The following is a 27,928-nucleotide window of genomic DNA, read 5'->3' as shown; positions in this document are numbered from 1 at the left end:
AGAAGCGACGGTTGGGCGGCCCGATAGGGGCTGCCCCCTGCCCGCTCCCCGTGACGGCACAGAGACAGCGTGCGGCGGCTCCACAGGCGAGCCGGGAAGCGGATGGCGGTCTCTTAGAATAGCGGGTGCCAGTCCTCAACGCTCTGTGTGTCCCCCCCCGCATTAACCGCGTGGTCTCTCCCAGTCCCGCGCCGCGGTGCATTATGGGAGAGGCGCGCTGCCGCCAGGCACGCTGGGAACGGTAGTTCCCCAGGCAGAGGCCTCCCCTCCCTCCCCTTCCCGCCTTCCCCGAGGCTGGGCGGCCTGGCGGGGCCCGGGGCCCTCCCGGTGCTCCGGCGTCCCCTGCCGGCCTGGCCGGGCCTGCCCGGTGTGCTCGGCGTTGGTTCCACAGCAGCACCGCCCTGCGCCCTGCCCGCTGCGCCTGGACGGCTCGTTGTGCTCCCCCCAGCGCAAGGGGCTCCCCGTCCCCTCTCAGCCACCCGCTCCCCCCGCTCACTGGAAGGGGCTCGTACAGAGGCGGGTTGGGCACGTTCCCCTCCGAGAGCCGCGGGCTGCTGGAGTACAGGGCCTCAGAGAGAGACCAGCCCCTGGTCAGTTCCCAGCCTCCTGAGCCAAGGACAAGGGTCCGTCCCAGGGCCGGGCTGATGGCGGCCGAGTCCGCCCCGGCACTGCAGAGAGCCCCGCTGGGCTGGGAGAGACATGCCCGGCCCGGGGGGACGCTGTGGGAATGGCTGACCTTGACCTAAACTCCACAACGCTCCTCCTGCCTCAGCAGCTTCCCTCAAGCGGGTGTACAGAGAGCTGCTGGCAGAGGTTGGGAGTGGGGACGCTGTGAAGGGGTGAGGTGTTCCGTGGAGCCGGCAGCCGGAGCCCTGGAGAGGTGGATCCTGGGCTGTGAGGAGGAATATGTGTGCAGGGGGTGGATTTGTGGCCCTTCTCCCACCGCAGGTCTGCAGGCAGCTGCCTGACAAACCCAGGGACAGGCTGACCTCTCACAGCTCCCTCCAGCTGCGGCAGGGAGGTCAGGACCTTCCCTGATCTGCTGCATGCAGAAGGCTGGAGCCTCTCTGCTGTGTTAAGCTGAGCGGCCCTAAAACAAGGTTTAGTTCTGGGGGCTGCTCATCAGGAAAGGTCTCCTGCCTTGTGTTTGAGGAGTGTTAACTAGGATCTTCCTCCCTGCTCTCCTCCTCCTCTCCCTCATCACTGTCCAGAGCCTCTCTGCAGCTGGCGGCGCCGCTGAGCTGGGCCCCTTGTCCCAGAGCTCCTCAAAAGGGAAGATGAGAGGAAAATCACACCAACCCCCAGGTCAGATGGGAAGCAACGCGAGCAGTGGTGAAAGGCAGAGGGAGCCATGGCCTCCTCCTGGCTTCCTGCCGTCCCACCTTCACTTGGCATCCCTGTCGTCGGCTCTGCCAAAGCACAAACTGCACCAAACCCAGATCAGAGCCTGAGCCGCCTGTCCCTGTCTCCCTCAGAGGGAACTGAGACCTGGCAAGGGACATTCCTTCAGCCAGGAAGGGAGGTACCAGCCCGTCCTGCCACATACCGACCCCCCACTGCTCGGGGCAGCTCTGCTGGGGGGCTGGGGGGTCTCTCCTGCGCTGTGGGGCCCAGGTGGGCCAGGCAGGGTGGATGTTCAGGGACAATTCTCTGGCTTCTTCCCCAGAGGGTTTATAAATAGTTTTTTTTATACTAAAAGCTGGTGTTTTGCGGATTCACAGAACCCCAGACTGGCTGGGGCTGGCAGGAGCCTCTGGAGACCCCCATCCCACCCCCTGGCAGAGCAGCATCCCCTCAGCGGGGGGCACAGGCCGGTGTCCAGGTGGCTCCGGGATCTCTCCGCAGAAGGAGACTCCCCACCCGCTCCGGGCAGCCTGGCCCAGGGCTCCAGCACCCACAGAGGGAAGAAGTTTCTCCTCCTGAGGGCACCGACCTTCCCCTGCTCCAGTCTGTGCCCGTTGCCCCTTGTCCTGTCGCTGGGCAGCCTGAGAAGAGCCTGGTCCCTCCCCTTGACCCCCTTTAGGGATTGATGAGCCTGGATCAGATCCCCTCATACCCTCCCAGACTGACCAGCCCCAGCCCCCCTCCCACCAGAGACCCTCCAGCCCCTCCTCATCCTTGTACCCTCCCCGGCCTCCCCAGCAGCTCCCAGTCTGTGCTGAACTGGGGAGCCCAGCCCTGGACACCCCTCCCCAGCCGCGGCCTGGGCAGAGCAGAGGGGAGGAGAACAGAACCTCCCTGGACCCCCCAGCCCCACCCCGGCCCTGAGGAGGCCGCGGCCCCGCCCCGCCGCCCCCGCCTCTTCCCCCCGGGCCCGGACCGCCCGCCCCAGGCTGCCGCCCTGTTCCGGCCGCGGCCCTTCCGCCGCCGCCGCGCTGACTCGGCCTTCCCGTGGGCGGGCAGCCGGGCACGGTGAGGGGCCGCGGGGGGCCGGGGGCCGCTCGGAGCGGGGTCCCGGCGCTCGGGGGGGGGGCTGCGGGCAGCAGCCGCTGGCAGCGGGGGGTCTCTGGGCTGCCGGGGTCTCGGGGGGGATGCGGGAGCAGCCTGGGCTGGGGAGGCTGTGCGGGGGGTGGGGGGAGCCGAGGGCTCCGGGGCCGGGCAGGTTTCCCCAGGGGTGCTGGGCCGGGGGAGGCGCGGGGGGGACGTGGTGGCAGCCGGGTGCGGGACAGTGACAGTGACAGCGCAGCGAGGAGCTGGGGAGTCTCCTTCTCTGGAGAGATTCCAGCCCCCTCTGGACCCCACCCTGTGTGCCCTGTCCCAGGGACCCTGCTCGGGCAGGGGGTGGGACTGGTGGGCTCTGGGGGTCCCTTCCCACCCCTGTGATCTGTGACTCTGAGGAGGGCAGAGAGCTTGGTGGGGGGAAGAACCAACGGGTGTGCAGGGCCGGGCTGGGAGGCTGCTGGGCCCTGTGCTGGGCAACCCCTCACTGCCAGAGTTCGTGCTGGGCAGTTCCCCCAGGGGCTGTGGGATCCCTCTGCCACCCACAGAGCAGGACAGAGCCCGGGTGGATTTCTGCAGAGCTGTGAAAATCCCTGCTCAGCATTGCTGGGGGGGGCAGGGCTGCTGGTGTCTCCCTGCCCGGTGCTTATCCTCAGCACCACTGACTCTGTTTTCTTTTCCTCCTAGATGAAGCTCCTGGTCCTCGCTGTGTGTGCCCTGGTGCATGTGGCTCGCTGTGAGGAGGGAGCCAGGCTCCTGGCCTCCAAATCTCTCCTAAACAGATACGCAGTGGAGGGCAAGGACTTGACCTTGCAGTACAACATCTACAACGTTGGCTCCAGGTGAGCCTTGCCCAGGCTTCTGACAGTGACCAGGAGCAAGTGCCATGTGTGTCTGCAGGGCATGAGACTCCATGGTGTGCTGTTACCTCTGCTCCCCCTGACCCTGACCTTACCACCAGTGCTTGAAGCTTTGACCCTGCAGTGGCCTTTGTCTTCCCATTCCAGTGTCCCCCCTTCCTTTGTTTCCTGCTTTCACCTTGAGGCTGTTGGTCCCTCGTGGTCCCTCCTGTGTCACATCACGCTGTGCTCCCCACACACAGAGCCCCATGTCACGGCTTTGTGAGCTCCTTTTCATGTCTGCTGTCCTGTCTTTTTGCAGTTTCTCTCAGCTTTGCCACCCTCTTTCTGCAGTCTCCCAGTAATACCCCTCAACTCTCCTCCCCAGCTTCCACTGGTGACATGTTCTGCTTCAAAACCCAGTTCTAGGTGCTGAGTTGTCAGTGTGGAACTGTCACCCCCCAGGTGCAATCCCTGGTGAGCACAGTGCCAGATCTGAGGTTGTCTTCTCATCCCTTTGTTGCATTTAGTGCTGCCTTAGATGTGGAGCTGTCGGACGACTCTTTCCCCCCAGAAGATTTTGGCATTGTCTCTGGGATGCTCAACGTCAAGTGGGACAGGATCGCCCCGTATCTTTTCATGGTCTGAAATCTCTGTAGAACTGGTGGAGAGGGGTGAGAGGAGCCACGGGGATGCTCAGAGGGCTGGAGCAGCTCCCCTATGGAGAGAGGCTGAGGGGGCTGGGCTGGGTCAGCCTGGAGAAGAGAAGGCTGTGGGGGGACCTCACTGCAGCCCCCCAGTCCCTGAAGGGAGCAGAGGAACAGGAGGGGAATGGGCTTGTTAAAGGGTGGATAATGGCAGGACAAGGGGGATGGGGTGAAGCTGGAGGAGGGAAGGGGGGGAGGAGAGATTGGGGGGGGAAGTTCTGTGCAGAGAGAGTGGTGAGGGGCTGGAAGGGGCTGCCCAGAGAGGGGGTGGGTGCCCCGTCCCTGGGGGTGTTCCAGGCCAGGTTGGCTGGGGCCCTGGGCACCCTTGTGTAGCTCCAGGCCTGGAGGTTGGTGTCCCTGCCTGTGGCAGGGGGTTGGAGCTCTGGGACCCTTGGGGTCCCTCCCAACCCAGACTGTTCTATGGTTCTGTGATCTCTCCCAACACTCCACCTTACCCCTCAGCATCCCATAGCCCTTCTGCCTTCATCCATTGTCACTGAAATTCCAGCATGCCAGACCCTGGGCAGGATATTGATGCCAACCTCTGTTCTGCTTGAAGGTGCTGTGTGAGATAAAGCTCCTCGCAGACAGGGCCAGGGCTTCATCTGCCCGGGGAGGAGGAGCTGGGTCAGCCATGGGTGGGTTTGGATACCTGTTACACTCAGATCAGTCACAGGATTGGCTCCTCCACCTGGTTGGAGGCTCCTCCACCTGGTTGGAGGCTTCTCCCCCTGGTTGGAGGCTCCTCCACCTGGTTGGAGGCTCCTCCACCTGGTTGGAGGCTCCTCCCCCTGGTTGGAGGCTGCTCTTTACCTGTGGCTGTAACACCAGAGTGATTATTGTCCGTGACCCCGGCTCCCAGCGCGAGCAACGTGTCCCACACCGTGGTGCTGCGGCCCCTCAAAGCCGGTTACTTCAACTTCACCTCTGCCACCATCACCTACCTGGCACAGGAGGGGGGACAGGTTGTGGTGAGTTGACTCTTGGTGGGATCTTTGCCCAAACTGGGCAGCTGATGCCCCTGAATTCTCTTCGAGCAGCTCGTTGGGGGTGATGCTTATTCCTGGCGCGAGGAGGGGGTGGGGAGCGCTGACATCCCCTTCTCCACGTCTTCCAGGTTGGTTTCACCAGTGCTCCTGGGCAGGGGGGGATCCTGGCTCAGCGGGAGTTCGACAGGAGATTCTCCCCTCACTTTGTAAGTCCCTTTCAAGTTTGATTATTGAAATTGCACCTCAGCAACTGTGCAGCCCAGCAGAGCAGCTCCCTGCCAGCTTGTGGTGTGTTCTGTTTGCACTGTGGTCACCTGGAAAACGCCAGCAGTGTCTGTCCTACTCCTCTGGATAGTTAATCACAGTTAACTCACAGTTAATCCCTCTCAGTTGCCCAGAAGAGTAGGGCAGAAAGAGCAGAGAGTTTCCAGCCTGAGGGTGGGGAGGCTCTTCAGAGGGGTCTGGACAGGCTGGACCCATGGGCTGAGGTTGAACAAGGCCAAGTGCAGAGTGCTGCCCATGGGACACAACCACCCCAGGCAGCTCCAGGCTGGGGGAGACTGGCTGGAGAGCTGTCAGGAGAGAAGGACCTGGGGGTGCTGGGTGGCTGCAGGATGAACAGGAGCCAGCAGTGTGCCCAGGGGCCAGGAAAGCCAAGGGCAGCCTGGCTTGTGTCCCAGGCAGAGCTGTGGGGCTGTGGCACAGGCTGCCCAGGGAGGGGCTGAGTCCCCTTCCCTGGGGGTGTTTAACAGAGGGGAGATGAGGTGCTCAGGGAGCTGGGTCAGCACAGGATGGGGACGGTTGGACTTGAGGGTCCTAAAGGTCTTTTCCCTTCAAAGGTGGTTTGATTTCTTGGTAACCTTTTCTTCTTCCAGCTGGACTGGGCAGCCTTTGGGGTGATGACCATGCCCTCCATCGGCATCCCGCTGCTGCTCTGGTACTCGAGCAAGAGGAAGTATGACACCCCCAAGACCAAAAAGAACTGAGTGAAGCCAAAAGCCACCAGCAGCCCAGAGCTCAGGACAGAACAACCCCCACCCAGAACATCAGGTGTGGTGGGATCACTGAGAGTCATCCCTGGGCTCCGCTTCAGCCCTGCTGGGTGTCGGTGGGTTCATGGCAGTGACACCTCATCTTCTGCCTTTCAAAACAAAGAAAACAAGCAAAAACCCCAAGGAAAACCCCTAAAAATCCCAGTTCCCCCCAGCCAAACCCCCTGTCTGCACACCCCTTGCTCCATTGCAGACATAGTGCTTCTGGAACACGAACACCCAGGGGAGCTGGGGGGTGTGTGGGGCTCTGCAGCATTTTGGGCATCTGCTGCCTTCCAGATCTGCTCAGCCAGGTATCTCTGTGCCTGCTGATGTCTTCTGAAAGGTGTTAAACCTCAGCACCCCCCTTTTCCAGATGCTTCCCAAAATGTCTGTGGAAAGGAGCTTTATCTAGGGACAAAAGCAGAGCTCTTTCTGATAGAGGGGGGGTTAGAGCTGGTGCTTTGCAAGGTGGGGTGTGGGAGGTCCCCATGGGAACTTACTCTGTAGGGACCCCTGGTTTGGTTGGGTGGGGAGGTCACTGCTGGGCTTCTGTTCTTCCTGGTGGCTCTGTTAAGGGTTGGGGTGTGTTGAGGTTCTGAGGATTTTGTAATAAAAGGAATATTGTGAAAGAAACCTGCTTTGGTTTTTACTGGGAAGGTCTGGAGGCACCTGAGTGCCTTCAGCAACAGCTGAGGGGCACAGGCAGGACAATAAATCACTGCCTTAGCAATAAAATGAATCAGAGAGGGAAGGAAGGGTCCAGAAGGACAGACAGACTGTGCAGTGAGGAGCTGGGCTTGCAGAGGGGTGTGGAGTCTCCTTCTCTGGAGAGATTCCAGCCCCGTCTGGACACCGACCTGTGTGCCCTGTCCCAGGGACCCTGCTTGGGCAGGGGGTTGGACTGATGGGCTCTGGGGGTCCCTTCCCACCCCTACTGCTCTGTGACTCTCTGACAGGTTACCATCCTCCTCTCTCCCGTTTCCTTATTAGTGCTGAGTGTCTGTCCCAACCCATCAGGCCCTGGCAGCTGCTCCTTCCTAACTAAACACATCCCCACATCAGATAAACACCCCTCAGCACTGGCCATGGCAAACTCCTCTGCAGCGATCCCACTCTCCAGCTTCACCTCTCCAGCCACCTCTCTCCTCACAGACATGGAAACCTGACTCAAAACCTGTGCTTTGGGAGCCTGAACTGGTTTGGAAAGCTGAGGTTGGCCTCACACCCTGTCCTAGAGCACTGGGAGTGCTGGTGATGCTCATCCCTGCAGCAGAGCTGTACTTGTGCTGCCAGCAAGCAGGTTTCCATGGGGAAGGATGGGCAGCTCTTACAGGCAGTGGGACACTCTGCTGGCCAGGAAAAGGCTCCAACTGGCAGTTTTGCAGCCCAAGGGGCTTGAAAAGCTGCAGCCTGTGCCTGCCTTGGGCTGGAAACTCCCACTGGCACCGCAGGGGATGCAGGTTGTAAAGGCCCTTCCTGATTTAGAAACTATGGAGTAAAGAGGCGCTGGGCAGCCTGAGAAGGGCCTGGTCCCCTCCCCTTGACCCCCTTTAGGGACCGATCAGCGTGGATCAGATCCCCTCTGCGCCCTCCCAGACTGACCAGCCCCAGCCCCCCCTCCCACCAGAGACCCTCCAGCCTCTCCTCATCCTTGTGGCCTCCCCAGCAGCTCCCAGTCTGTGCTGAACTGGGGAGCTCAGCCCTGGACACCCCTCCCCAGCTGTGGCCTGGGCAGAGCAGAGGGGAGGAGAACAGAACCTCCCTGGACCCCCCAGTCCCACCTCAGCCCTGAGGCCGCTCTGCTGGGCACGGGGAGCTGCTCAGCCTCCGGATCCTTCTCCTCAGCTCCAGGTTCAGGTCCCTGGTGTTACCCCTCCCAGGATGTAGGGCCCAGGAGGCCCCTACACTCACCCCTACTGAAGTTCCCTGGTCCCTTCTCCCCCAGGTCTCCCTGCCTGGCAGCACAGCCTCCCAGCTGTCCAGCTTCTCCCCCACCTGTCCCTTCCTCACCCCCATCCTCCTCCCTCTTGGGGAAACTCCTCTTCAAACCCCCATGAACAAGCTCAGCCCAAGCGCCCTGCGCAGCTCCGCAGCCAGCCAGACAGCAGCGTGGAGGGATTGGGTTTTTATTTCAAAAGACAGGAAATCTTTTAGTTTATAGTATCAAAACAACTCCAGAAGATCCTTTTGTAATCTCCAGATTGGCCCCTAAAACCGCTCCAACCAAGCAGCATGCTCAGCACAAGCGACGCCGCGAGACGCCACACGGCTCCACACTCACACCTCACGGGGACGCAGCAGCGACGCACAGCAAGACGGCTTGTACCTTGGTAAGACACTAGAGCACTCCTGGCCAGGAGGGAAGGCCTCAGTTCCCTTCCTTGGGGCAGGCAAACATCCCCCAGGAGAACAAGTTCCCCAAGGAATCAAGGCTGTGGGATGGAAGCTGGGAAGTGGAAGGAGTGAGAAAGCTGGGTGCCTCAGCACTGGGTGAAAGCAAATCCAACCTCGGTGCAGCGAGGGGTTAGAGGGGCTGTGGCTCTGAGAAGCCTCCCAGGGAAGGAAGTGGCCAAGGGGGATTAGGGGGGGAGGTGGGGGGAGAAAGGGAAACAACCCCCTAAAGGTTCAATCATTCAGATCACAAGCTTAACTTTAAAATAAACAAAAAATCCCCCAAAAATCAAAGAATTAAAGTCTCCTTTTGCTTAAGTTGCTTCTCCACCACACAGAGAACAGACTTCACCTTAAAGCTGAGAAACTGAATGGCTCTTTTTTGGCAACCAGCTCCTGGAAAGGAAGGTTTTCCCAACAGGCTTCCAGCCCTAAGCCCACAGGCAGGAACCATCACCCCCTTTTCTTCCTCCCCTGCTGAAACAGGGGGGCCCCAGAGCTGGTGAACAGAGAAGGTTAACACCGAATTGGAAAGCCAGGAGCTGTGAGGAGCAGCTCCTCAGGCTCTGGACTTGGAATGTTTACAATGGCTGCTACAGAGAGAGAGAGACAGGTACAAAATGTGTACGTCCCAAACACGCTCCCCCCAAACCTTATTGCATTGTTTATTTCCCTTAATCATGGTGGCTGAAGCTCTGCCCAACTCGATGGCCTTTAACCCTGAGGTGAAGGAATAAAAACCCCACGGGGTGTTTGGTTGGCAACAGTAAACTCTGGTCCTCAGAGGGTTAGAGGACAGCGGGAGCTGGGCTGGGCCCTGGGCATGGCGTGGCAGAGGCAGTGGCAGGGATCCCTCACATCTCGTTCAGGTCCAGCAGGGTCTGGTCCAGCATTCTTTGCGTGCAGAGATGCTCCTCTTTGGTGGATTTCAGTTTATCTGGGGGGGAAGCAAAGAAGCCAGGAGTTACCAAGGAAAAATACATATCAGCTTCAGGTGAGCCAAGGGTAAGAACCTTTGCCAGAGAAGCTGGGTGGGTGGCGAGCCCCCTGCCAGCAGCGAGTCCTCACGCCCGGGGTGCCTGGCTGGGTGCAGCTGGAGGGTCTGGAGTTACCTGGCTCAGGTGTGGCCCTTGCCTCTTGCACTGCCGGTGCTCCTGGTAGGCATGGTCAGGATGTGCTTTCAGCCAGTGCTCTGGGCAGTGCTTTGCATGCAGGTGGCCTCTGTAGCTCAGCTTTCCCCAGGGCTCCAAGGCTTCCCCAGCCAAAGCCACCCAGGAGCAATGCAGAGGGAAATCAGGCTTCACACACAACCCCCCCCTTGGATTACAGCTGGGTTTGCACCCCCCTTTGCCCCCCCCCAAACCCCAGCACGGAGCAGAGATGCCAAGCTGGTTACAAGGATGGGAAGTACCCAGCAGCAGGGAGCAGACAGGTGCCTGGGACAGGAGAAGGGGCTGTTCTCAGTGAAGGGGAAGCGGGGAGCAAGTAGAAGCAAGGGTGCTACAACTCTGCCCCAGGCTACAGGCAGTTGCACAGTCGATTCTCACTTGTTCCTTAAGCCAGGAGGAGAGCTCAGGTCAGCTACTAGCAGCTTAGGTAGGCTTTACTCCAAAGGCCAGCCCACCCTGACCACTGAAGATATCCACACGCTGGGACACGGGACAGACAGGCTGTAGAAAGACGTCCTTTAGGTACAGGCAGTTCCTCCAAGCCACTCCACTCCCCAACCTCCCCAGGCTCAGAAACTGTGCACAGAGCAAGAAGCAGCCTTCCCAGAGCACCAGCAACCCCAGCACAGGAGGAGGATTCCCTGCAGCCACTCCAGCCAGCTCGGTGCTGGGGAGTTGGGGACCAGATGCCCATGAGCTTCCCACCCCGTTCCTGCCCTGCACTGGGGTCAGGCCCCACCAACAACCACCTTCCCCAGGCTCTCTAGGTCAGGACTCCACCCCACAGCACAGCACTACACGTGGGCAGCGTCTTGCAGGCCGTGAGGCCAGTCCTTTATTGTTAGAAGCCATCATTCCATGCAGCAAGAAATCCTACAGTCATTCAGCTAGGAGGAAATTAAATCTCAGCACTCCACAGGCATCTTAAGCCCTTCACCCCTCTCTTGCTGGGTTATAACCCTTGTGGTTCCACAGAGGAGCCAGGCAGGACACCCTGGACAAGCAAGACTGCTCCCAAACCCAGCCAGGCCTGAGAGTTACTTCACCAAGAGGTGGAAGAGGCCAAACCCCACTCAAATGAACCAAGAGCGTAAATCCAGCCGCCCCATTCATTAGCAGCGACTGCTAATGAAGTTTGCCAGTCTTAAGAGTGGTCAGATTTCACTGTGGTGCCCAGCCTGGGTGGTGGCAATAAGCTCAAGGGCATTAAGAGGGCCCCTCCTCAGTCACACAGATCATGCAGCGTTAACTTCAGCTCGTTAGAGAGCAGGCGGTTTTTCTCCAGCTGGCTGTAGAGGCGCTCTGCAGGCAGCAGGATTTAGGGGAAACACAAGGAGGAAGGGAGAGAAAAAGAGAGAAAGGGCAGGTTAGTAGGGTACCAGGGTGAGCACATCACATCAGCCCTCGCCCTGGCTCCGTAACACGTCTCTGATCATCCCGGGGGTGAAGGTGGGCAGAGCAGAAGGTTTGGTTCACTCTAACTGGTGTTTCAGCTCAGGGAAACCAGAGAGGAAGCAGAGTGGAAGTGCTGCCAAGGGCTGGCAGAGAAGGAAGAGGACAGCACTGGAAGAGGAGCCTGCAGGCTGGGCTGCACCCTGCTGAGGAGAGGGAATTCGGGTGAGCTCCAAGTGCTTTGCAGGGAGAAGCAGCCCAAGCACAGCTGAACCAGAAGCACCTTCCAGAGTGAGCTGCACCAGGAGGTGTGGGATCCAAGGGGGTCTTAACAGGACAGGGACACCAGAAGAACTGAGCACAGCAGCATCTCACACCTGACCTGGAGGACCCTCCTCTTAGTGCCACACTGAGAACCCAGCGCTCCAGACAAAGACTGAGGGTTGGATCTGCTTTGGGTGCAGGACAGAGCAAGTCCTGGAGCACAGGCTCCTCTTTCTGCCCAGAAGAGCCCAACAAGCAGGACACAAGATGCTGCTGCAGCACCTGGCAGCCACCACTTCCCAGCAGCTCCTGTCCTTGCAGCCTCACAGGGTGTTGGGTCCCCCCCTTGTGCTCGGTGTGGCCACGGGGCCACGTGCCCATCAGCAGCCCCAGGGGAAGGGGGAACCAGCCTGTGCCTCTCCTGGGACAGGTCACCTCCTGGGGCTGGAGGGACACTGTCCTGCCACACAGCCTGTCAGTCACAACCAGCTCCCAGCTCAGCATCTGGCTCTGCTCGCCCACAGGGGCTGGGTCCTGGCACCTCCTGCCCCTGAGCACCTTCCAGGACAGTTACACCCTCCTCAGGTGGGTTCCAGCCTGCAGAACTCATCACCCAAACAGCAGCGACCTGCCCAGCTGCCTGGTAACCAAGCAAGAGGCAAAGCAACTCCTGCTGGCCTCCAGCTTCCTCTCCAACCCTCATCCTCCAAGGTCCCCAGGAACCCAGAGCACCCTCAGAGGGCATCTACACCATTCCTCACTGCTCAGGGAGTATTTTGCTCTTGAGCAAGACCCAGCCACGCAGGATTCAGGACACTGAGCCAGGCTGCTCACCCAGAGCAACCAAAGCACATCCCCTTCTCCAGGCAGGCTCAGGCCAGCCCCTCCAGCTCACCTCCAGCCAGCAACCCTCAGCTCCTCTCATCCCTCAGCAACTGCTCCAGCCACACCTCGCTCTGCAGGGCAGAGGCAGCAATGCAGACTGATCATCCCCTTCCTTACAGCCACCAAGGGCCCAGGACACAGCCAGAAGTCAGCAACTGCTGCCCCACCACAGTCTAGAAGCTGAGGGAGGTGGTAGGATGGGTACACCCCATCCTGGCCCACACCTTGCACATCAGCTCCTGCTGCTGCCAGGGTTTGGCTCTCCAGCCCCTGCTTGCTCCAAGCAGGCAGCTTGGGCACCGTGTCAGGGCTGGTCCTGGGTCTCCAGAGCAGCAGGAGGTGGGAGTGAACTGTGGTCAGGAGCACCAGTGGCTGTAGGCTGGTGTCACAGCTCAGAGCCTTGGAGGAAGCGTGTGGATGGGACCCAACGATCCACCCACACCCGGGACCAGCCCCGAAGTGAATCCCATGACCCTTCCCAGCCCTCAGGAACAGCTGGAACAGCTCCTGCTCACGGAATGTGTGCCCAGGACTGCTAGTCTGCTTCCCCACCCAGCCCAGGGGCAGCCTGTGACCTGACCTGAGGAGCTCTGGGGCCTGTGGTCAGCTCCTCTGTGTGTGTCACCAGCCCAGTGAGCCCAGTGCAGGCAACCAGCCTGCACAAGCTGAGCAATCCAGTCCGACCAGAAGCCTCTCAAAACCTCCCAGGGCAGAAGTTGCATCACCCACCCACCCACCCACAGTGGAGTTCCACCAGGGCTGGCAGGGAAAGGGCCTGTCAGAGCCCAGCCTCTGATAGCATCACTTTCAACACCAGCCCCACAGCTGGGACCTGCCCCTGAGGGGAGAGACAGGGTGTCACATCCCACCCAGGAAGAGCTGGCAGCCCCACGCTGGGCTGGGAGCCTCCAGACACCAGTGACACAGGCTCTGCCTCTCCCACAGACACCAGACACTCTCCTGCAGTTGGTTCCTCAGCAGTTACAGGTTCTCTGTGCTTACAGAGCGTGGGCTTCTCACCCTGTACCCCAGCAGAGCCAGACCACCCCCTCCCAGAGCCTTCCAAGCCATTTCTCTTCACGACTCTGGCAGGGCTGTTCTCCTTCCCCACCCAGGGCCAGCAGAGAGGGGACAGCCCTGCCCCAGAAGACAGAGTGAGGCCAGGCTGGGGCAGGTCAGTGTGTCTGACTGTCCTTCCTGCTCGTGCCATTGGTGCAGAGAACAGAGACACAAACCTGAGGGAACCAGGGCAGGTGTCCCATCTCCCCACAGCTCTGCTCCTGGAGGGCTCTTCGGGCACTGCAGCAGATGGACCGATCCAGAGTGGAAACAGGGTTTGACAGGCCACCACGAGGCAGCAGACAGAGACAGGAGACTCTGAGCAGCAGAGTTTGGGACACCAGAGCAACCAGCATCACACTCCCACCAGCTGTGACACACATCCAGTGTTTGCAGCCCACTGCCAGCTTGGTGTGAAGCTCCACAGCCCCATCCCCCTCAGCCCTGGCACAGCACTCTGCAGGACACAGGCAGGGGGGACACGTCCCCACCACAGGCAGCACCCCACAGCCAACCAGTCCTGTCCAGCTGGAAACCAGCCAGAGCTCCCTCCACACTCCTCAGCCAGTGAGAGGTGGTGCCTCCCCACCACCAGCCTTGGCACTGGTGCCAGTGATCCCTACGGAGCAGGAAGGCGTGAGGAGCATCTTCAGCCAGGCTCAGGGTCCACAGACCCCAGCCTCCCCCCTGACCCTAGGGAGCATGCTGCACACAGAGGCCCTAGAGCTGCAATTCATGTTTGTGAGGCAATAAAGCACCCAAAAAGGGCAAACTCCTGGGTGCTAACGGTCCATGTGTCCCAGCAAGGGTGCTGAGGGTTCCCCTGGGTTGAAGGCAACATGGAAACAGCTACTCCAAAGCAGCCAGTGGTCACTGGAGACCCATTTCTCCAAAGCACCAGCCACTCAATTGACCCCCAAGAGTTGTTTTCCTTCACACAAGGTGACATCATGCTGAGCAAGAGGCAAGAGGAATACAAAAGGAGCTTTATGGCTCTGCACAAGATATGCAAATGAGAACAACATACTCCCAAGCTACCCCCAGACGCTGACAGGGCAGCCCTTCAGAGCACAGCAGTGTCTGGCACATGGGGGTCACACAGAGGGGGCTTTGTTTGGGACCAAGTGCAGCAGAACCTGGGGGTGGGAGGGGGGGGCTGCTGCTGTCAAGCTTCAGTGTCTTTCCAGCACTCATTCCCCAGGGATGCCCTGTGCACAGTAACTGGAGAGAGGTGCTGGGACTCAGAGAGAGGTGAAGGCAGGGTGCAGATGCAGAACAAGCAGAGGCAAATCCCAAGTGGAGTTTGGAATGGCCAGACCTATCTGTGTGAGACAGAAGGAGACACTCGATTGAAAGAGAAGCTTCAAGTCTCTGTGCACAGCAAACGTGGCTTGGGGAGTGTTCAGGGGCCAGTGGTGAGGCTCCTCCTCTGCAGTGGAGGCCCTGGCCTGGCCTGGTTAGTGGGAAGGACTGTGCAGAGCAGCTGTTAGCAGAACCCAGGGCAAACCCAAAGGAAAAGTAGCAAGAGTTGCAGGAACACGCGAGTTCAGCTACTTCCACAGATCAGTTCATGATCTGGCCTGTCTCCAAGCCTAAGGAATCCACTCCAGCACTATCCACAGCCTCTTCCAGGAGGAACCCTGAGACCATGGCCCAGTAGCTCCAGCAGGCAACTGGGAATTGCACTCAACAAGAGTTCCAAGTGAGAACCCTTTTCAGGCCAGCCCAGCACTGGAGTGTTACACATGCAGATCACAAGGCCCTGGTGTTAGAGCACACAGCAGCATGCTGAGGGGAAAGCCTCCCCAATCCTGGAGGCAGAGAGGGAGATCTGTAGAAGTAACCTCGACACCAGAGTGCCACTGATTGTCCAGCTATGAAGATCACAGCAACCCCAAGCAAGCTCCGGCGGTCTAGCCTGCTGAAGCAAGAGGCACACACCAGCCAGCTCATATTTACATGGAAGTCATGTCATTCAGGGCGTGGTCCAGTTCCTCACTAATTGCTTTGTACTTCAGTTTCTGGGCATAGAGCTCATCTAGAAGAGGTTTAGGAGGAGAACAAAAGGGAAACAATGAGGGAAGGCAGAGGAGTTCTTCCAACACCCTGGGGCGGGAGAAGGAGCATGGGGGCTCGTGGAGAGAGGAGAATGGAGTTAGATGTGGAGCCATCCCGGCTCTGTCAGGTCCTGACAATGGATGGGAAGCTTCCAGCAGCCTGAGCAGAGTCTCAGCAGCAAGTGCCTTCAGGATTACAAGGCAGCTCCAAGAGGAGCAGAGCCAAGAACTTCAACCACATCAGCTTGTGAGAACAAGCTGCCCGGCTGGGTCAGCAAGAACCACCCCCAGGAGCAGCAGCATCTGCTCAGGGAGCAGCTGTGCTGCACCCCAAGGAGGGCACAGAGCACTGGGGGTGCTCCCTTCTCACCTTCTCAATGCAAGAACCTGCCTGGGAGACGTGGTGACAGGCAGGGCATCAGAGGTGATCCCAGTCCACAGCGTGTGAGGAGGCAGGGGGACCCCAAAGGAGAGGCCACACCTGCCTTCTCCATGGAAGAGAGCAGCAGATCATCCTCCTTCAGAGGAGGAGGCAGTCCTCAAACCCCCCACCACACTCCTCAGCTCTGCACAGAGCTGGCAGGGGCTCCTCCCAGCTCTGCCTGCCCCGGCTGCAGCAGAGCTGGGCACGTTCACAGCTCCACACAGCCCAGGAGAACTTTGTCACCTCACTTGTCACCAACTAGGTCACCTCAGCAGCAAGGCTGGAGACCAGAGCCATCCCCATCAAGGGGAGCACACAGGGATGGGCAGGGGGTTGTGCAGCTCCCTGATCATGAGGTGGCTGCTGCTGCTCGGTGGGGGTTCTGGGACGGTCCAGCTGACACCAGTGCTGTTCACACACAGAACCAGCTCCTGAGTGACTCCAGACAGTAGGATGTGGCTCTGAAGCCCCAGGAGCTGGCACTGCAAGACCACAGAGGTGCACACACTGTGGCTGGACAGGAGACCTGGAAGAGTTTTGCTTTACCAGCACCACCACAGCCCCAGATTTATGGGAGAGAGTTGGCATCTCCCTCTGTGGCTTGGAGAAGGGAGCAGTCTGTGTTCAGCAGACCTCAGGAGCGCTCCTGAAGCACCATGAAACCAGGGCCAGGGAGAGAAAAGGAGCCCACACTCAGCACCTTCTCATGGATGGGGATTCTGGCAACTTAATCCTGACCAAGAGCTGACACTGGGGAGCCCCAAGTCTTCACCAGGCTCCTTCCAGACTCACAGGCTGCTGTGGTTGACTCGCAGCAACCAGCCACGTGGGTGGGATTCTGCACCCAGGTGTGGTATCAAAACCAATTCCCATCAGGTTTGGGTGGTTTTTCCCCCTATGCCACTCCTTAAATTGGGGTAAACTGGAACCCAGGAACATTCCTGAGGCTTTCACCACCAAGACACACCAGTCACACTATCTGTGGCTATCAGATGTAGTGAGGTGTTGGGATCAAGAGCTTGAGGTCTGCCACAGCCCAGCCAGGGAAGTGTCTCAGAGCAGACAGCTGCAGGCAGGACTTGAGCTCAGAGACACCCAGCATCACCTGGGGAGCTCAGTTAGGTCATGCTCCAAGGAGCAGAGCAGTGTCTCCCCTCATCAGCTGTCTGGGATGCAGCCTTCCTCAGCTCCCCACCCCTCACCACAAGTTCTTTGGTTTCCCATCCCCAGAATGTACCTTCCAAATCATCAATTGTCTTCTCCAGCTTGGCTACAGATCGTTCAGCAAACTCAGCACGGGTCTCTGCCTGCCAGAGAGAAGCCAGCCAGTTAGTACAACCCCTCTGGGCACAGCCAGGAGATCAGCCTGGGGACACTGAGGTCTCCCACCCTCCCTGTCTCTCCAATCAAGCTGAGGCCAGCTCAGCCAGATGGACCATCCCAATGTGGCCACTCACCTCTTTGAGTTTATCAGTCAAGATCTTGATCTCCTCTTCATATTTATCCTCCTTTTGGGAGTACTGTGGAAGAGAGAGGAGTCAGCAACCAGCAGCCCTCAGCAGCTCCAGCTGCTTCCCACTCCAGAGATCCCCCAGCTCCAGAGGGACACAAGCTCTTCACTGCAGTGCACATGCCCAGAGAAACTTCCAACTGGGAGTTGCCCACAATCCTACCCAAGCCCAAGAGAACTGGGTCAGGCAGCAAATCCCACACCATGCACAGAACACACCTGGGTGCAGGAGAATTCTTATCCCAGCAGCATAAATCATAGAACCATAGAACAGTCTGGGTTGGGAGGGACCCCAAGGGTCCCAGAGCTCCAACCCCCCTGCCACAGGCAGGGACACCAACCTCCAGGCCTGGAGCTACACAAGGTTGCCCAGGGAGGCTGCAGTGAGGTCCCCCCACAGCCTTCTCTTCCCCAGGCTGACCCAGCCCAGCTCCCTCAGCCTCTCTCCCTAGGGGAGCTGCTCCAGCCCTCTGAGCATCCCCGGGGCTCCTCTGACCCCTCTCCAACAGCCCCACATCTTCCTTGTGTTGGGCCCCAGCTCTGGACACAGGACTCCAGCTGGGGCCTCCCCAGGGCAGAGCAGAGAGGTTGCTGGGACCTGTTGCTTTACAGGTTCCATTAAAGGCCTTGGCTGCTGGAGCCCCGGGGCAGGGAGGGGCACCCAGGCTTCCCAGCCTCCTCCAGTCACCATCACTTCCACACTGAAATCCGTTAGCTCTTCTGGGAGGGCAAGTACAGCCCCCTCCTTGCTTGCACAAGGCTGCAGTTGCATCATTTCCATCCCAGCAGGTCCTCTGTTGTCACACACCCTCCTAGCAAAGCAGACAAGTTTCTGGCCCTGGGACAAGCAGCCCTACCTTCTCAGCCTGAGCCTCAAGAGACTTGAGATTGTTGGTGACATTCTTCAGCTCTTCCTCCAGCTCGGAACATTTACTGTGGGGTTGTGTAAAGAAAAGGGCAGAAAAAAAAGGAAAAGAAGAAGTGGGAGGGAAAGACAGGAGAAACAAGAAGTGAATCCATGTGCAGGGAGGGCTAGAATATTCTTTAGGAGGCTGCCTGGGATCAGACCGGACGGGACCTTGCTTTCAGGCACTGGTGTGGAAAACAAGCTCCCTTCCCATCTCCAGGTCTGTACTTGAAGTGTTCTGGCAGCACACAGGCAGGGCACTGAGCCACGGCCACAGCTGGGCCTGGGGTCTTCAAGCAGAAGCCACTCCTTTCATTTGCTGTCAGGAGGGAAACTCTCCTGACAGGCAGAGGGGACAGGCACCACCACTCAGACAGGAGCACGTACGGGCAGAGAGGACAGAACATTCCAGAAGAGAGAAAAAGATGCAGCTAAAGCTGAGGGAAGGAGCGTAGCAAGAAGACCATGAGAGTTCTGCTTTAAGGTTTGGAGAAGGGAGAGGTTAGTACCTTTTCTTCAGCAACAGACAGACACTTCAAGTTCTGGTCCATCACTCTGGCCTGTTCCTGCAGCTCCCGGCAACGACTGTTAGTGACGGTCACACGATGGCACAAGCCAGGTGGGGACAAGGGCCAAAAGGAGCACCAAAAACACAACACCCCAGAGGGGAAAAGGAAGGGGGAGAACACAAGAGAGTCATGGTCACGACATGCAGGCCTGGGCAGGAAGCACAGCGCTGCACACCGACGGCGTTAGACAAGGCCCGGAGGACAGAGGAGCCCTGAGCAGCCCCTCCAGATCAGCACCCATCGTGTGACAGGAGCCCAGACGCCACAGAGCGTGTGTCTGCTCCAAGCAGGAGCAGCCCAACTCGCTGCTCAGTGCTGCACAGTGCTGCAGTGGTCACTGCAAAAGGGTTTAGGAGGCCAGAGATCAACCTCAGCCACGATTCAGCCCTTGGGCATCCATCCCATGTGCCTCTGCTGCTTCAGGACAAGTGCCACGTGCTCCCACACCCTGGAGCAGCCTGTGAGGATCTAGTGAGCACAAAGCAGTGCAGAGGGGTTCCACAGCCTCACTGGCTAGGGAGTCCCTCCATGCAGAGGGGCAGAACATCTCCAGCACGAGGTGCATCACATCATCACAATCCTCAGTGGATCCAACCCTGCTCCGAGCAGCAGAGCAGCTCCAGCTCTTTCCTCTGAGGCTCTAACCCCCCCCTGTGCTCCAGGCCTTGTGTAACAAGGTTAGGAATGCTGTGTTAGTTCCCATGCAAAGGTGGACGTGCCAGTCACATGCAAGCAGGTTACTCACGACTCGGCAAGCTCGGCTCTCTCCTCAGTACGCTCCAGGTCACCTTCTATGATCACCAGTTTCCGAGCAACCTGGAAGGAAGGATGGGAGTTCAGAGGAAGGAAGGTGATGTGGTACTTGCAGGCAGCGATGGGAATGCCTGCAGGAGTCACTGGATCTGCCAGAATCTTCTGGCTAAGGGAACAGTGACGTAGCTCTGCTGAGAGCCAGGCTCTCCCCTCAGGTTTGCCGATGAAAACCCTGCCAGCAGGAAGAGGACACAGCTCCTGGTCCAGAGCCAGCTGTAATAGAGGATCCAAGGGTCTCACCTCCTCATACTTCCTGTCTGCCTCCTCTGCAATGTGCTTGGCTTCCTTGAGCTGGATCTCCTGCAGTTCCATCTTCTCCTCATCCTTCAGAGCTCTGTTCTCAATGACTTTCATGCCTCTGTCCAAAAGAGGGGAGATGGCTAAAACAGTCCTGTACACACCAGCAGTGTAACGAGTTCCAGAACATGTACAGTGCTCCCCCAGGACCACGCTGCTTCCTCACGAGCCACCACACTTCCTAAAGCAGAGAGCAGCACAGGAAGGCAGACACGCCTTGGCTGATGCAGACACAGCAGCCTCCCCTGCTCGGGATGGATCGTCCCTTCGAGCGTTGCTCCAGCAGCTCGCTGGGCTCCTGCGCCAAAGGAAACGTGGGGCTGCTGAGGGGAACAAGCCAGGCTGCTGCAGGGACTCCACAGGCTGAGCCAAAGGCAGGTTGCAAGGCAGGAAGAGCCAAGTCCATCTTTATGGCAGGACATCAGCTGGGTCAGGCTGCTCGTTGCAGCGTCAACACCCGCAGAGCACAACCAGCCAACTGGGAGCGGACCGCTCCCCTCTGAATTACACTGCTGGGTCAGGGTGCGACTGCCAGAAGGGAGGATGCTGGCAGAGGCAGAGGGAAGTGAGGCTTCCCCACCAGCAGCCACCTTTCCAGGTCAGCAGAGCTGCAGAACCCACTTGGTTTTGGTCGCTGGGAGGTGAGGATGCAGAGCAGCACACAGCGCTTCCTCGCTGCTTCGCCTCAGGTCCCAAGATACTCACTCAAGGGCAAGAGCATTGTCTCAGTTGCTCTGCATAAACAGGTCCCAACTCCCACATCCAGCCTTGATGTGGTATGTTTCCCATCCTCCAGGAAGCCCAAGAGGTTGATGACACCAGGACCCAGGTTGGGAACAGGGCTGAGAGCAGCAGACCTCGCTCACCTTTCACTTTCATCTGCAGCCTTCTCTGCCTCTTCCAGCTTCTGCAGAGCTGTGGCAAGGCGCTCCTGGGCCCGGTCTAACTCCTCCTCTACCAGCTGGATACGGCGGTTCAAAGATGCCACTTCTGCCTCAGCCTAGAAGGAGCACAGGGGGTGACTGTGGCAGGTTCAGCAGCCAGCATGGGGCAGCCGACGTGGCCTTTGGCTCAACGGCAAAGCATGGCAAACTAAAGTCCAAGCCAGGGAGCTTTATCCCCTGGGACAGGCTGCCCAGGGGCTGTGGAGTCTCCTTCTCTGGAGAGATTCCAGCCCCATCTGGACACCGACCTGTGTGCCCTGTCCTAGGGACCCTGCTTGGGCAGGGGGTGGGACCCCATGGGCTCTGGAGGCCCCTCCCAACCCCTCTGATCCTGTGATCCCCTTCCTTAGAGCTCCCAGACACTTACACTCACATTAAGCCTCACAACACCTCCCACTCAGACGCGTGTGCTCGGCCCAGCGCCCACCCTGCGGGGTTCTCCCCTGTCAGCTTGAGCTGACCTGACCCTTCAGGCCCTAAACCCCACACTGGTGACTTCCACAGGCCTTTCCCTGCCACGGTGATCCTGCCAGCCCACCCACCACACTCCCTGGACAGCACTGAGCACCAAGGCAGTTCACTCCTGTGACCCAGACGTTGAGTGGCCTGAACCCAGCAGCAGCAAGGTGAGAAAGCCCAACGGCTGCAGAGGCCTGCCAGGCCGCACCGGGGCACGGCCAGGCCTCCGGCAGCACTGCCCGGACCCAGTGCCCACAACCCCAGCGGCTCAAGCCCTGGAGAAGCTCCCTTCCTCCCAGAGACTCACCAACAGATTCACAAAGAGCAGCACCCCCACCCAGACTTGAGACAGGGCAAGGCGGCTGCTCTCCAGCCACAGGCACCCAGCCCCGTCGGCTCAGCCACACATGCCAGGAGCTGGTGGCACTGCCAGCGGCCACAGGCACTGCACCTTTGCCAGAAGCATGACCACAAAAGCAACTGAGGCTTTAATGAATCAGCAGAGATGAGAAGCCATCACACCTTCCCCAGCCAGGCCTGCTCGCAGTGCTATCAGCCACGAGGCATCTGCTCATACCCCGGTCTGCGCCAACCCCAAGCAGAGCCTGGGGGGAAGCCTACATGCTTTGGGGACACCAACATCCCACATCCCCTCAGGGAATCCAACATCCCGCTCTCCAGATGAACTACCACACCAGCAGAAGGATGGATGGGGCTGCAGCCGCTCCAGGACAGCGCTGCAATCCAGAGACTCACACACAGGCACGTGCCAGGCACACACAAAATATCCCAGCTACTGGAACAAAGCAGCCTGCAGGGCCACGCTGCTTCTAGCCATGCCCAAGCAGGGAAGAGCACAGCTGTGAAAGAAGCCAGTGTTCCAGTGGGGCCCAAAGCAAGTCACGTTCAGTTCCTGGGAGAGCTCTCTCCCCCCCGTCCCTGGCTGGCAGCAAGGAGCTTGGCAGCTTCCCCCCAGCACGTTTCAAGACCAGGTTGTAGGAACACAGCTGCCATGCCAGCACCCCCTGCTCCTCAGCAGGGGAGCCTGCAACACCTCGATGCTCAGGTGAGGCAGCACCACAGCGTGCTGCCCCAGAACCAGCCCCAGCAAAGGAGGAACCAGTCTGCTCGAAGAGGAACAGTATCAGAGATTAAACAGAACGGGGAAGGAAGCGGCTTGACGCACATTTTTGGAGAGGCAAGAAGCTGTCAAGGTGAGTTCTCATCTCGCTGGGGAGGAGGCACACAGGCACAGCGAGCCTCCCTTTCCTGACCCCCAGAACCACATCACTCCACCCTGACTTCCTGCAGCCACCCCCAGCTTGGTGTTAAGAAACTGCCTCTCTCCTTGTGAAGGCAGCTCCCTGCACCTCCCCTCTGCTTCTGCTCACCAGACACACCAGAAGCTGGCAGGCTTCCCTGGAGCATGGGAGGGGGTGACACCTCCAGGCAGCCCTGCTGCAGAGTGACTTGCTTCTATCAGAACCCCAGCCTGGTCTGGGTGGGAAGGGACCCCAGGGGTCCCAGAGCTCCAACCCCCTGCCACAGGCAGGGACACCAACCTCCAGGCCTGAATTACTCTCTGCTTCCCCCAGCTACGTGGGACGCTGCAGGCCCAGGGCTGGGCTCGCCCTCCACGGCTCCCTCAGCCCACAAACACCTAACGGGGCAGCTCCCTGGGGACACAAGGGCCAGGCCACGGCCTGAGCCCACGACGCCCCTGCGCTGGGAGATGCCGGGGAGTGCTGGTTCCCCTCCCCGGTGGGGGAGGACCCAGTAAACCGGGAGAAACAAGCGTGTTGCCATGACAACCCCGCTAAGGCGAGAGAATTCCTTATGTGGCTGCGAAGAAAGAGCCCAGCTGAGGCCTGGGAGTGGCCTCGCCCCACCGAGCGACAGAGGCTGCTGCCACCGGCCGACACCAGCGGGCTGGGGCGGGGAAAGTCCCCGCACCGCGCCTGGAGTCACCGAACAGACCCGCGAGCCGGGGCCGGGGACCCCGCGGCCCCGCCCGGTGCCACCCGCGGCTGCTCGGCCCCCGCCGCGGCCCCTTCTCCCGCCCCGCCGGGCGATGCCAGCCCCGGCCCCGCCTGCCCCCAGCACCCCTCACCGCGGCTGCCGGGCCCGGGGACCCCACCCCGGGGACCCGCCGGGAGCCGGGCGGGACGCGGCGCCGGGAGTTCCCCGCTCCGCTCTCGCCCCGAGCTCGCTCCCGTCCCGGCCTCGCACGCCGAGGCCGCTCACACCTTTGTGCCGGCAGCGCCGGGCCAGACAAGATGGCCGAGTTCCTCCCCGTCCCCTCCGGCAGCCCCGGGGACCCGACCGGACCCCTCCCCGGCCGCTTTCAGCTCCGGGCCGGCTCGGGAGACCCGGCCGGGCGCCCCCCCGCTCCAGCCACCCGCCAGCACCGGCCGAGGCACCGCGGTTGGGGCCCCAGACCCCAGCGAAGCGAGAGCCGCGGCCGCGGGACGCAGGGCGGGGAAGCGAACCCCCGGCCCCGGGAGAGCCGCACGGAGCCCGCACCGCGGCGAGCCGAGCCCGTGCGGGACCGCCGAGCCCCGATGCCCCCCGCAGCCGAGAGACCCTCGGCACCGCCACGCCCGCGGAACATCCCCCCCCCCAACCCCCGCCGCGGCTCTCCCCCGGTAAACACCCTCCCTGGGGAGGGGACGGGGGGAGAGCAGGGCCGGACACCCCCCGCATCCCCATCCCCATCCCCCCAGCCCCCGGGGACCGCCCCGCACCGGCGGTACCTGCTCGCGGTTGCGGCGCTCGGCCTCCACCTCCCGCTGCAGGCGGTCAGCCCGCTCCTCGGCATCATCCGCCTGCTGCTGCAGCACCTGGATCTTGCGCTTCACCGCCTCGATGGTGGTAGCCCCGGCCATCGTCCGTCCCGTCCCGACCCGACCCGCGCCGGCCCCGCCCTGATACCGGAACCCGCCGCCCCGGCCCCACACTCCGGAAAAATGACGTCACTTCCCTCGACGTTGCCATGGAAACCGGGAGCGACCGCCCGGCTCGGCGCTGGAGCTCGGGGGGGGTGGGGGTGGGGGTGTGTCACCGGGATTAGGCCCGCGGGGGCCCGAGGACAGCGGGAGATGCCCCACGGACCCCCGGGAGCACGGGGACCTGCCCCCCCCCCCACACCCCCAGCGGGGACATCCCCGGGGACACCGAGATCCGCCCCCCGCGGCTGGGGGACGGCGGCGCCCGGCCCACCGCGGCGGCCCCACGGCCCCGGGCGCTGCCCCGCGGGGGGTGAGGGCCGGGGTCCCGCCCCGCTGGGGTCTGAGGGCCGGGGTCCCGCCTCGCGGGGGCTGAGGGCCGGGGTCCCGCCCCGCGGGGGCTGAGGGCCGGGGTCCCGCCCCGCGGGGGGCTGAGGGCCGGGGTCCCGCCCCGCGGGGGGCTGAGGGCCGGGGTCCCGCCTCGCGGGGGGTGAGGGCCGGGGTCCCGCCCCGCGGGGGCTGAGGGCCGGGGTCCCGCCCCGCGGGGGGTGAGGGCCGGGGTCCCGCCCCGCGGGGCGCACGCAGCACCCCTGGGCCTCGCCCAGCCCCACGCGTTCCCCTCGGGGGCCTCGGGCCGGGCGCCCACCGTGGGGTTGGGGCCGCCTCGGGGCCTCCCTGTCCCTCAGCTCCACGGGCCTTATACGGGCACGTCCAGGCCTCGGCGCCGCATTCCGGGTGGCTGAGCTCAGGCAGCGCCCCAGCCCCGCGCAGCGCCGGCACCAGCCCGACCCCAGACCCCACACCCGGCGAGCACCGTCCTCCTCTTCCTCCCCGGGGGGACGGGTCTCTGGGGCACCCAGGCTGCTGCCGGGCTGCTGGGCCGGGCGCCACAACCCGCCGCTGCTGCAGCTCTTCAGCCGGTGCCAAAACCCTCCAGTCTCATGGAAAACTGCCCAGGAGTGGAGTTCGGTGCCGTGGGGGACACGGAGCCCCCCGAGAGCTCAGGAACACCACAGCTGAGACCTGGCACAGCCCCCCAACCCCCAGCACCCCGGGGCGTGACGCTGCTGGGGGTGCTGGGCAGGGAAAGGCGGCTCTGGAAGAACAGGAGGGGGTTAAGGGGCTGTGGAGCCAGTGGGGATGTGTCCCTCAGTCCCCCGGTGGGAGAGCAGGGGGGGAGTGATGGAAATGGCTGCCCAGAGCCCTGCGGGGCTGTGCTTGGCTTGGGTCAAGGCCGGCGCAGGGCTGGTGCTGCTGACACACTCAGCCACAGCCAGGAAGCTGTGGGGCTGACAACCCCCCCCCAGGGTTTGGGGGTTCCCAGTAATGCCCCGTCCCCCAGCTCGGGGCCAAGACGTGGGTGAGAGCCAGCCCGGGGTGCTTCCCTGCGGCCTGGCGTCAGCGGGAGGGAGAGGCTCCTGACACCGGGGCCCCTGGAGGGAGAGGAGCTGGGAGGAAGGCCCCAGGAAGGTCTGCATGTCCCTGACCCTCCAGCCCTGAGACATCCCCAGCCCACAAGGTGCCGTGTCCCAGCCGGGGCTGAGCGGGGCCACGTGAGGGCCGGGCAGTGGAACCCTGCGCTGCTGGCACCATTGTTCTCCTGGAAACAGGGACAACAATAGCCAGGCTGTGCAGCTGTCCCGCTGCCCACGCAGCCACTGGGGAGACAACAACTCCCTCCTCCACCTCCTGGGGAGCTGGGCTACTCCCACCGCTTCCAGAGGACACAGCGGGACTCACAGGGGCTGCTCCCTGCTGCCAGCCACAGGCCAGGGGCCCCATGCCCAGGAAACCCGACTGCCCAGCCTGCCCACCCCTTCCCCAGCCCTGCTGCACCCCTTCCCCAGCCCTGCTCCAGCCCTTCCCCAGCCCTGTGCTGCCCAGGACATCTTTGCCCAGGAAGAAGCCAGGACCAGCCCCTGCCAGCATCCAGCTGTCCCCTCCACAGCCATGGGTGACCCCCTGGGTCGTGTCCTTCCTGGGGTCACTCTCTGCTCCCAGACCCCTGTGAAACTTTGCCAGGAGTGCACAAGCCTGACAGGCCCCTCCTGCCATCCCCGAGGCTCAAGGCTGTAGGGAAGGGCTGCATTCCCACCAAGGAGAGGAAACAAGGGGAGGGCAGCCCACCCAGCCTCCCCCCTGCCCCATACGTACATCTGCCGCCTTCTTCTCTGCCAGCTCCAGCTTCTCCTGGGCATCTTTCAGGGCCTCAGAGTATTTGTCCAGCTCGTCCTCTGTCCCCTTCAGCTTCTTCTGCATGGCAGCGAGCTCATCCTCCAGCTGCAAGGGCAGCGGCTGTCACTGCAGGTAGATGCCCCTCCAGACCCCTGCATGGCAGGAGAGCCCTGCCTAGCCCATCCTGGGCTCAGCTCTGCCCCACAGCACCCCTCCTGCCCCACCCCGGGGCCAGCTCTGCCCCACAGCACCCCTCCTGCCCCACCCCAGGGCCAGTTCTGCCCCACAGCACCCCTCCTGCCCCACCCCGGGGCCAGTTCTGCCCCACAGCACCCCTCCTGCCCCACCCCAGGGCCAGCTCTGCCCCACAGCACCCCTCCTGCCCCACCCCAGGGCCAGCTCTGCCCCACAGCACCCCTCCTGCCCCACCCCGGGGCCAGCTCTGCCCCACAGCATCCCTGCCCCTCTGACCCCAGCTGGCAGGGGGGTGACCCCAGGATGTGCCACACCATCACAACCCAGCCCCGGAGCTGTGGGACAGTGGCAGCTCTCCCACCCCTGTCCCCCCTCACTGGAGTCGGGGCTGGGGCTGGGTTGAGCGCGACCCAGCGCAGGGGCAGCCATCCCTCTGAGCATCCCCCCTACCTGCTTACTCCGCTCCTCCGCCTGCTTCTGCTCTGCCTCTGCCTGCTCTGCCCGGTCCAGGGCGTTCTCCTTGTCCAGCTTCAGCATCTGCATCTTCTTCTTGATGGCCTCCATCCTCGGTGGCGGGGCGGTGGGGCAGGCGAGGGGCAGGCGAGGGGCAGGCGAGGGGCAGGCAGGGCAGCAGTGCTGCCTGTCACCCTGCTGCTGGGTTTATCAGCTCTGCCCTGCCCGCCTGTGCGGGGGGCTTTGCCTTTCTTGGGCCGAGCCACCCCCCCTGCACCTTCCCAAAAAGTCTGTGCTCAGGACCCATTGTCTGCCCTGGGGGGGTCCAGGCGGCCTCAGCCTTATTTGGGCTCCTGAGGACAGCTGGGGCAGTTATAAAAAGCAGCAGCAGGTCTGTGAGCGGAGGGTCCTGCATTGTGCTGGCTGCCCACCCCCCTGCAAGGGGACACCAGACTCCCACCCAACACTCCCTTGGGATGCGCTGAGCCGGCACCCAGCCAGGGCTGAGCAGCACCAGCAAACAAACTCCCCCCACTCCTTGTTTCCCCCCCTGCCAAGGGGTTCAGAGTGTTTTGGTGGCCCCCACGCTGCCCTCACCCCTGCCCAGGGGTGCTGTGGCACAGGGCACTGTTTGGAGAGACTTGGCACAGCCCCCAACCCGAATTGTTTGGCTCAGCAGGGAGTGTGGGGGGGAGAGGAGCCTGGAGACACCTGGAGAATTGCTCTGTGCTGGCAGCCAGGCTGAGGATGCTGGAGGAGCAGCTGGAGGAGTGAATTCCCCAGGCGTGGGGAGGAATGAGCAGGGAGAGCGGCGGCACTTCCCGCGCAGCCAGGGGATTAGCAGCCTCCTTGCGCCCTCCCCAAGGGCCCCACGGGCCAGGTCGGGGTCTCCTATGGGGAGCCCCACTTTGCTGGCACTTTGGGGAGAGATTTTGGGGGGGGCTGAGGAGGGTGAGCACCCAAAGAGATGGAGCCCAGCCTTGTCAGCACCCGTGCAGGGCTCTGCGTGGCC

The 27,928-nt window shown here is 61.6% G+C and overlaps 2 protein-coding genes across 11 annotated transcripts; one reads left to right on the top strand and one right to left on the bottom strand.

The window, feature by feature from the left end:
• Positions 1 to 2,343: 2,343 nt before the first annotated feature.
• Positions 2,344 to 6,641, top strand: SSR2 (signal sequence receptor subunit 2). Its single transcript, XM_084276809.1, has 6 exons — positions 2,344 to 2,412; positions 3,127 to 3,281; positions 3,809 to 3,907; positions 4,848 to 4,956; positions 5,103 to 5,180; positions 5,850 to 6,641. The coding sequence occupies exons 2-6, from the start codon at positions 3,127 to 3,129 to the stop codon at positions 5,958 to 5,960; spliced, it is 552 nt and encodes a 183-aa protein (XP_084132935.1). The 5' UTR covers positions 2,344 to 2,412; the 3' UTR covers positions 5,961 to 6,641.
• Positions 6,642 to 8,124: 1,483 nt separating this feature from the next.
• TPM3 (tropomyosin 3) lies at positions 8,125 to 27,080 on the bottom strand (the record flags this gene model as incomplete). Of its 10 annotated transcripts, XM_084276855.1 has the most annotated exons (12): positions 26,914 to 27,080; positions 26,248 to 26,373; positions 20,612 to 20,745; positions 19,689 to 19,806; positions 19,381 to 19,451; positions 18,017 to 18,092; positions 17,107 to 17,169; positions 16,887 to 16,956; positions 15,128 to 15,206; positions 13,345 to 13,408; positions 9,947 to 10,069; positions 8,125 to 9,336 (listed from the first exon to the last, which is right to left on the bottom strand). In XM_084276855.1, exons 1-11 carry the CDS (start codon positions 27,025 to 27,027, stop codon positions 9,992 to 9,994), a joined length of 993 nt encoding a protein of 330 aa, XP_084132981.1. In that variant the 5' UTR covers positions 27,028 to 27,080. The 10 variants fall into 10 exon arrangements, 8 of the variants coding, with proteins under 8 accessions (XP_084132981.1, XP_084132983.1, XP_084132984.1 ...); XR_014617914.1 differs by lacking the exon at positions 13,345 to 13,408; XR_014617915.1 differs by lacking the exons at positions 13,345 to 13,408; positions 26,248 to 26,373; positions 26,914 to 27,080 and adding an exon at positions 23,902 to 24,053.
• Between the last annotated feature and the right edge of the window lie 848 nt (positions 27,081 to 27,928).

The sequence above is a fragment of the Gallinula chloropus genome (genome assembly GCF_964237585.1).
Source record: "Gallinula chloropus genome assembly, chromosome: 29".
Classification (NCBI taxonomy): Eukaryota; Metazoa; Chordata; class Aves; order Gruiformes; family Rallidae; genus Gallinula; species Gallinula chloropus.
This window is presented reverse-complemented; position numbering and strand designations above follow the sequence as displayed.

What these genes read in the sequence shown, in the direction of transcription:
- SSR2 (XM_084276809.1), top strand. Translation starts at nt 3,127, where the DNA reads ATGAAGCTCCTGGTCCTCGCTGTGTGTGCCCTGGTGCATGTGGCTCGC. An exon ending in AAGTGGGACAGGATCGCCCC is followed by an intron (nt 3,908 to 4,847) that starts GTATCTTTTCAT and finishes CCCGGCTCCCAG; the next exon opens with CGCGAGCAACGTGTCCCACA. An exon ending in AGGAGGGGGGACAGGTTGTG is followed by an intron (nt 4,957 to 5,102) that starts GTGAGTTGACTC and finishes CACGTCTTCCAG; the next exon opens with GTTGGTTTCACCAGTGCTCC.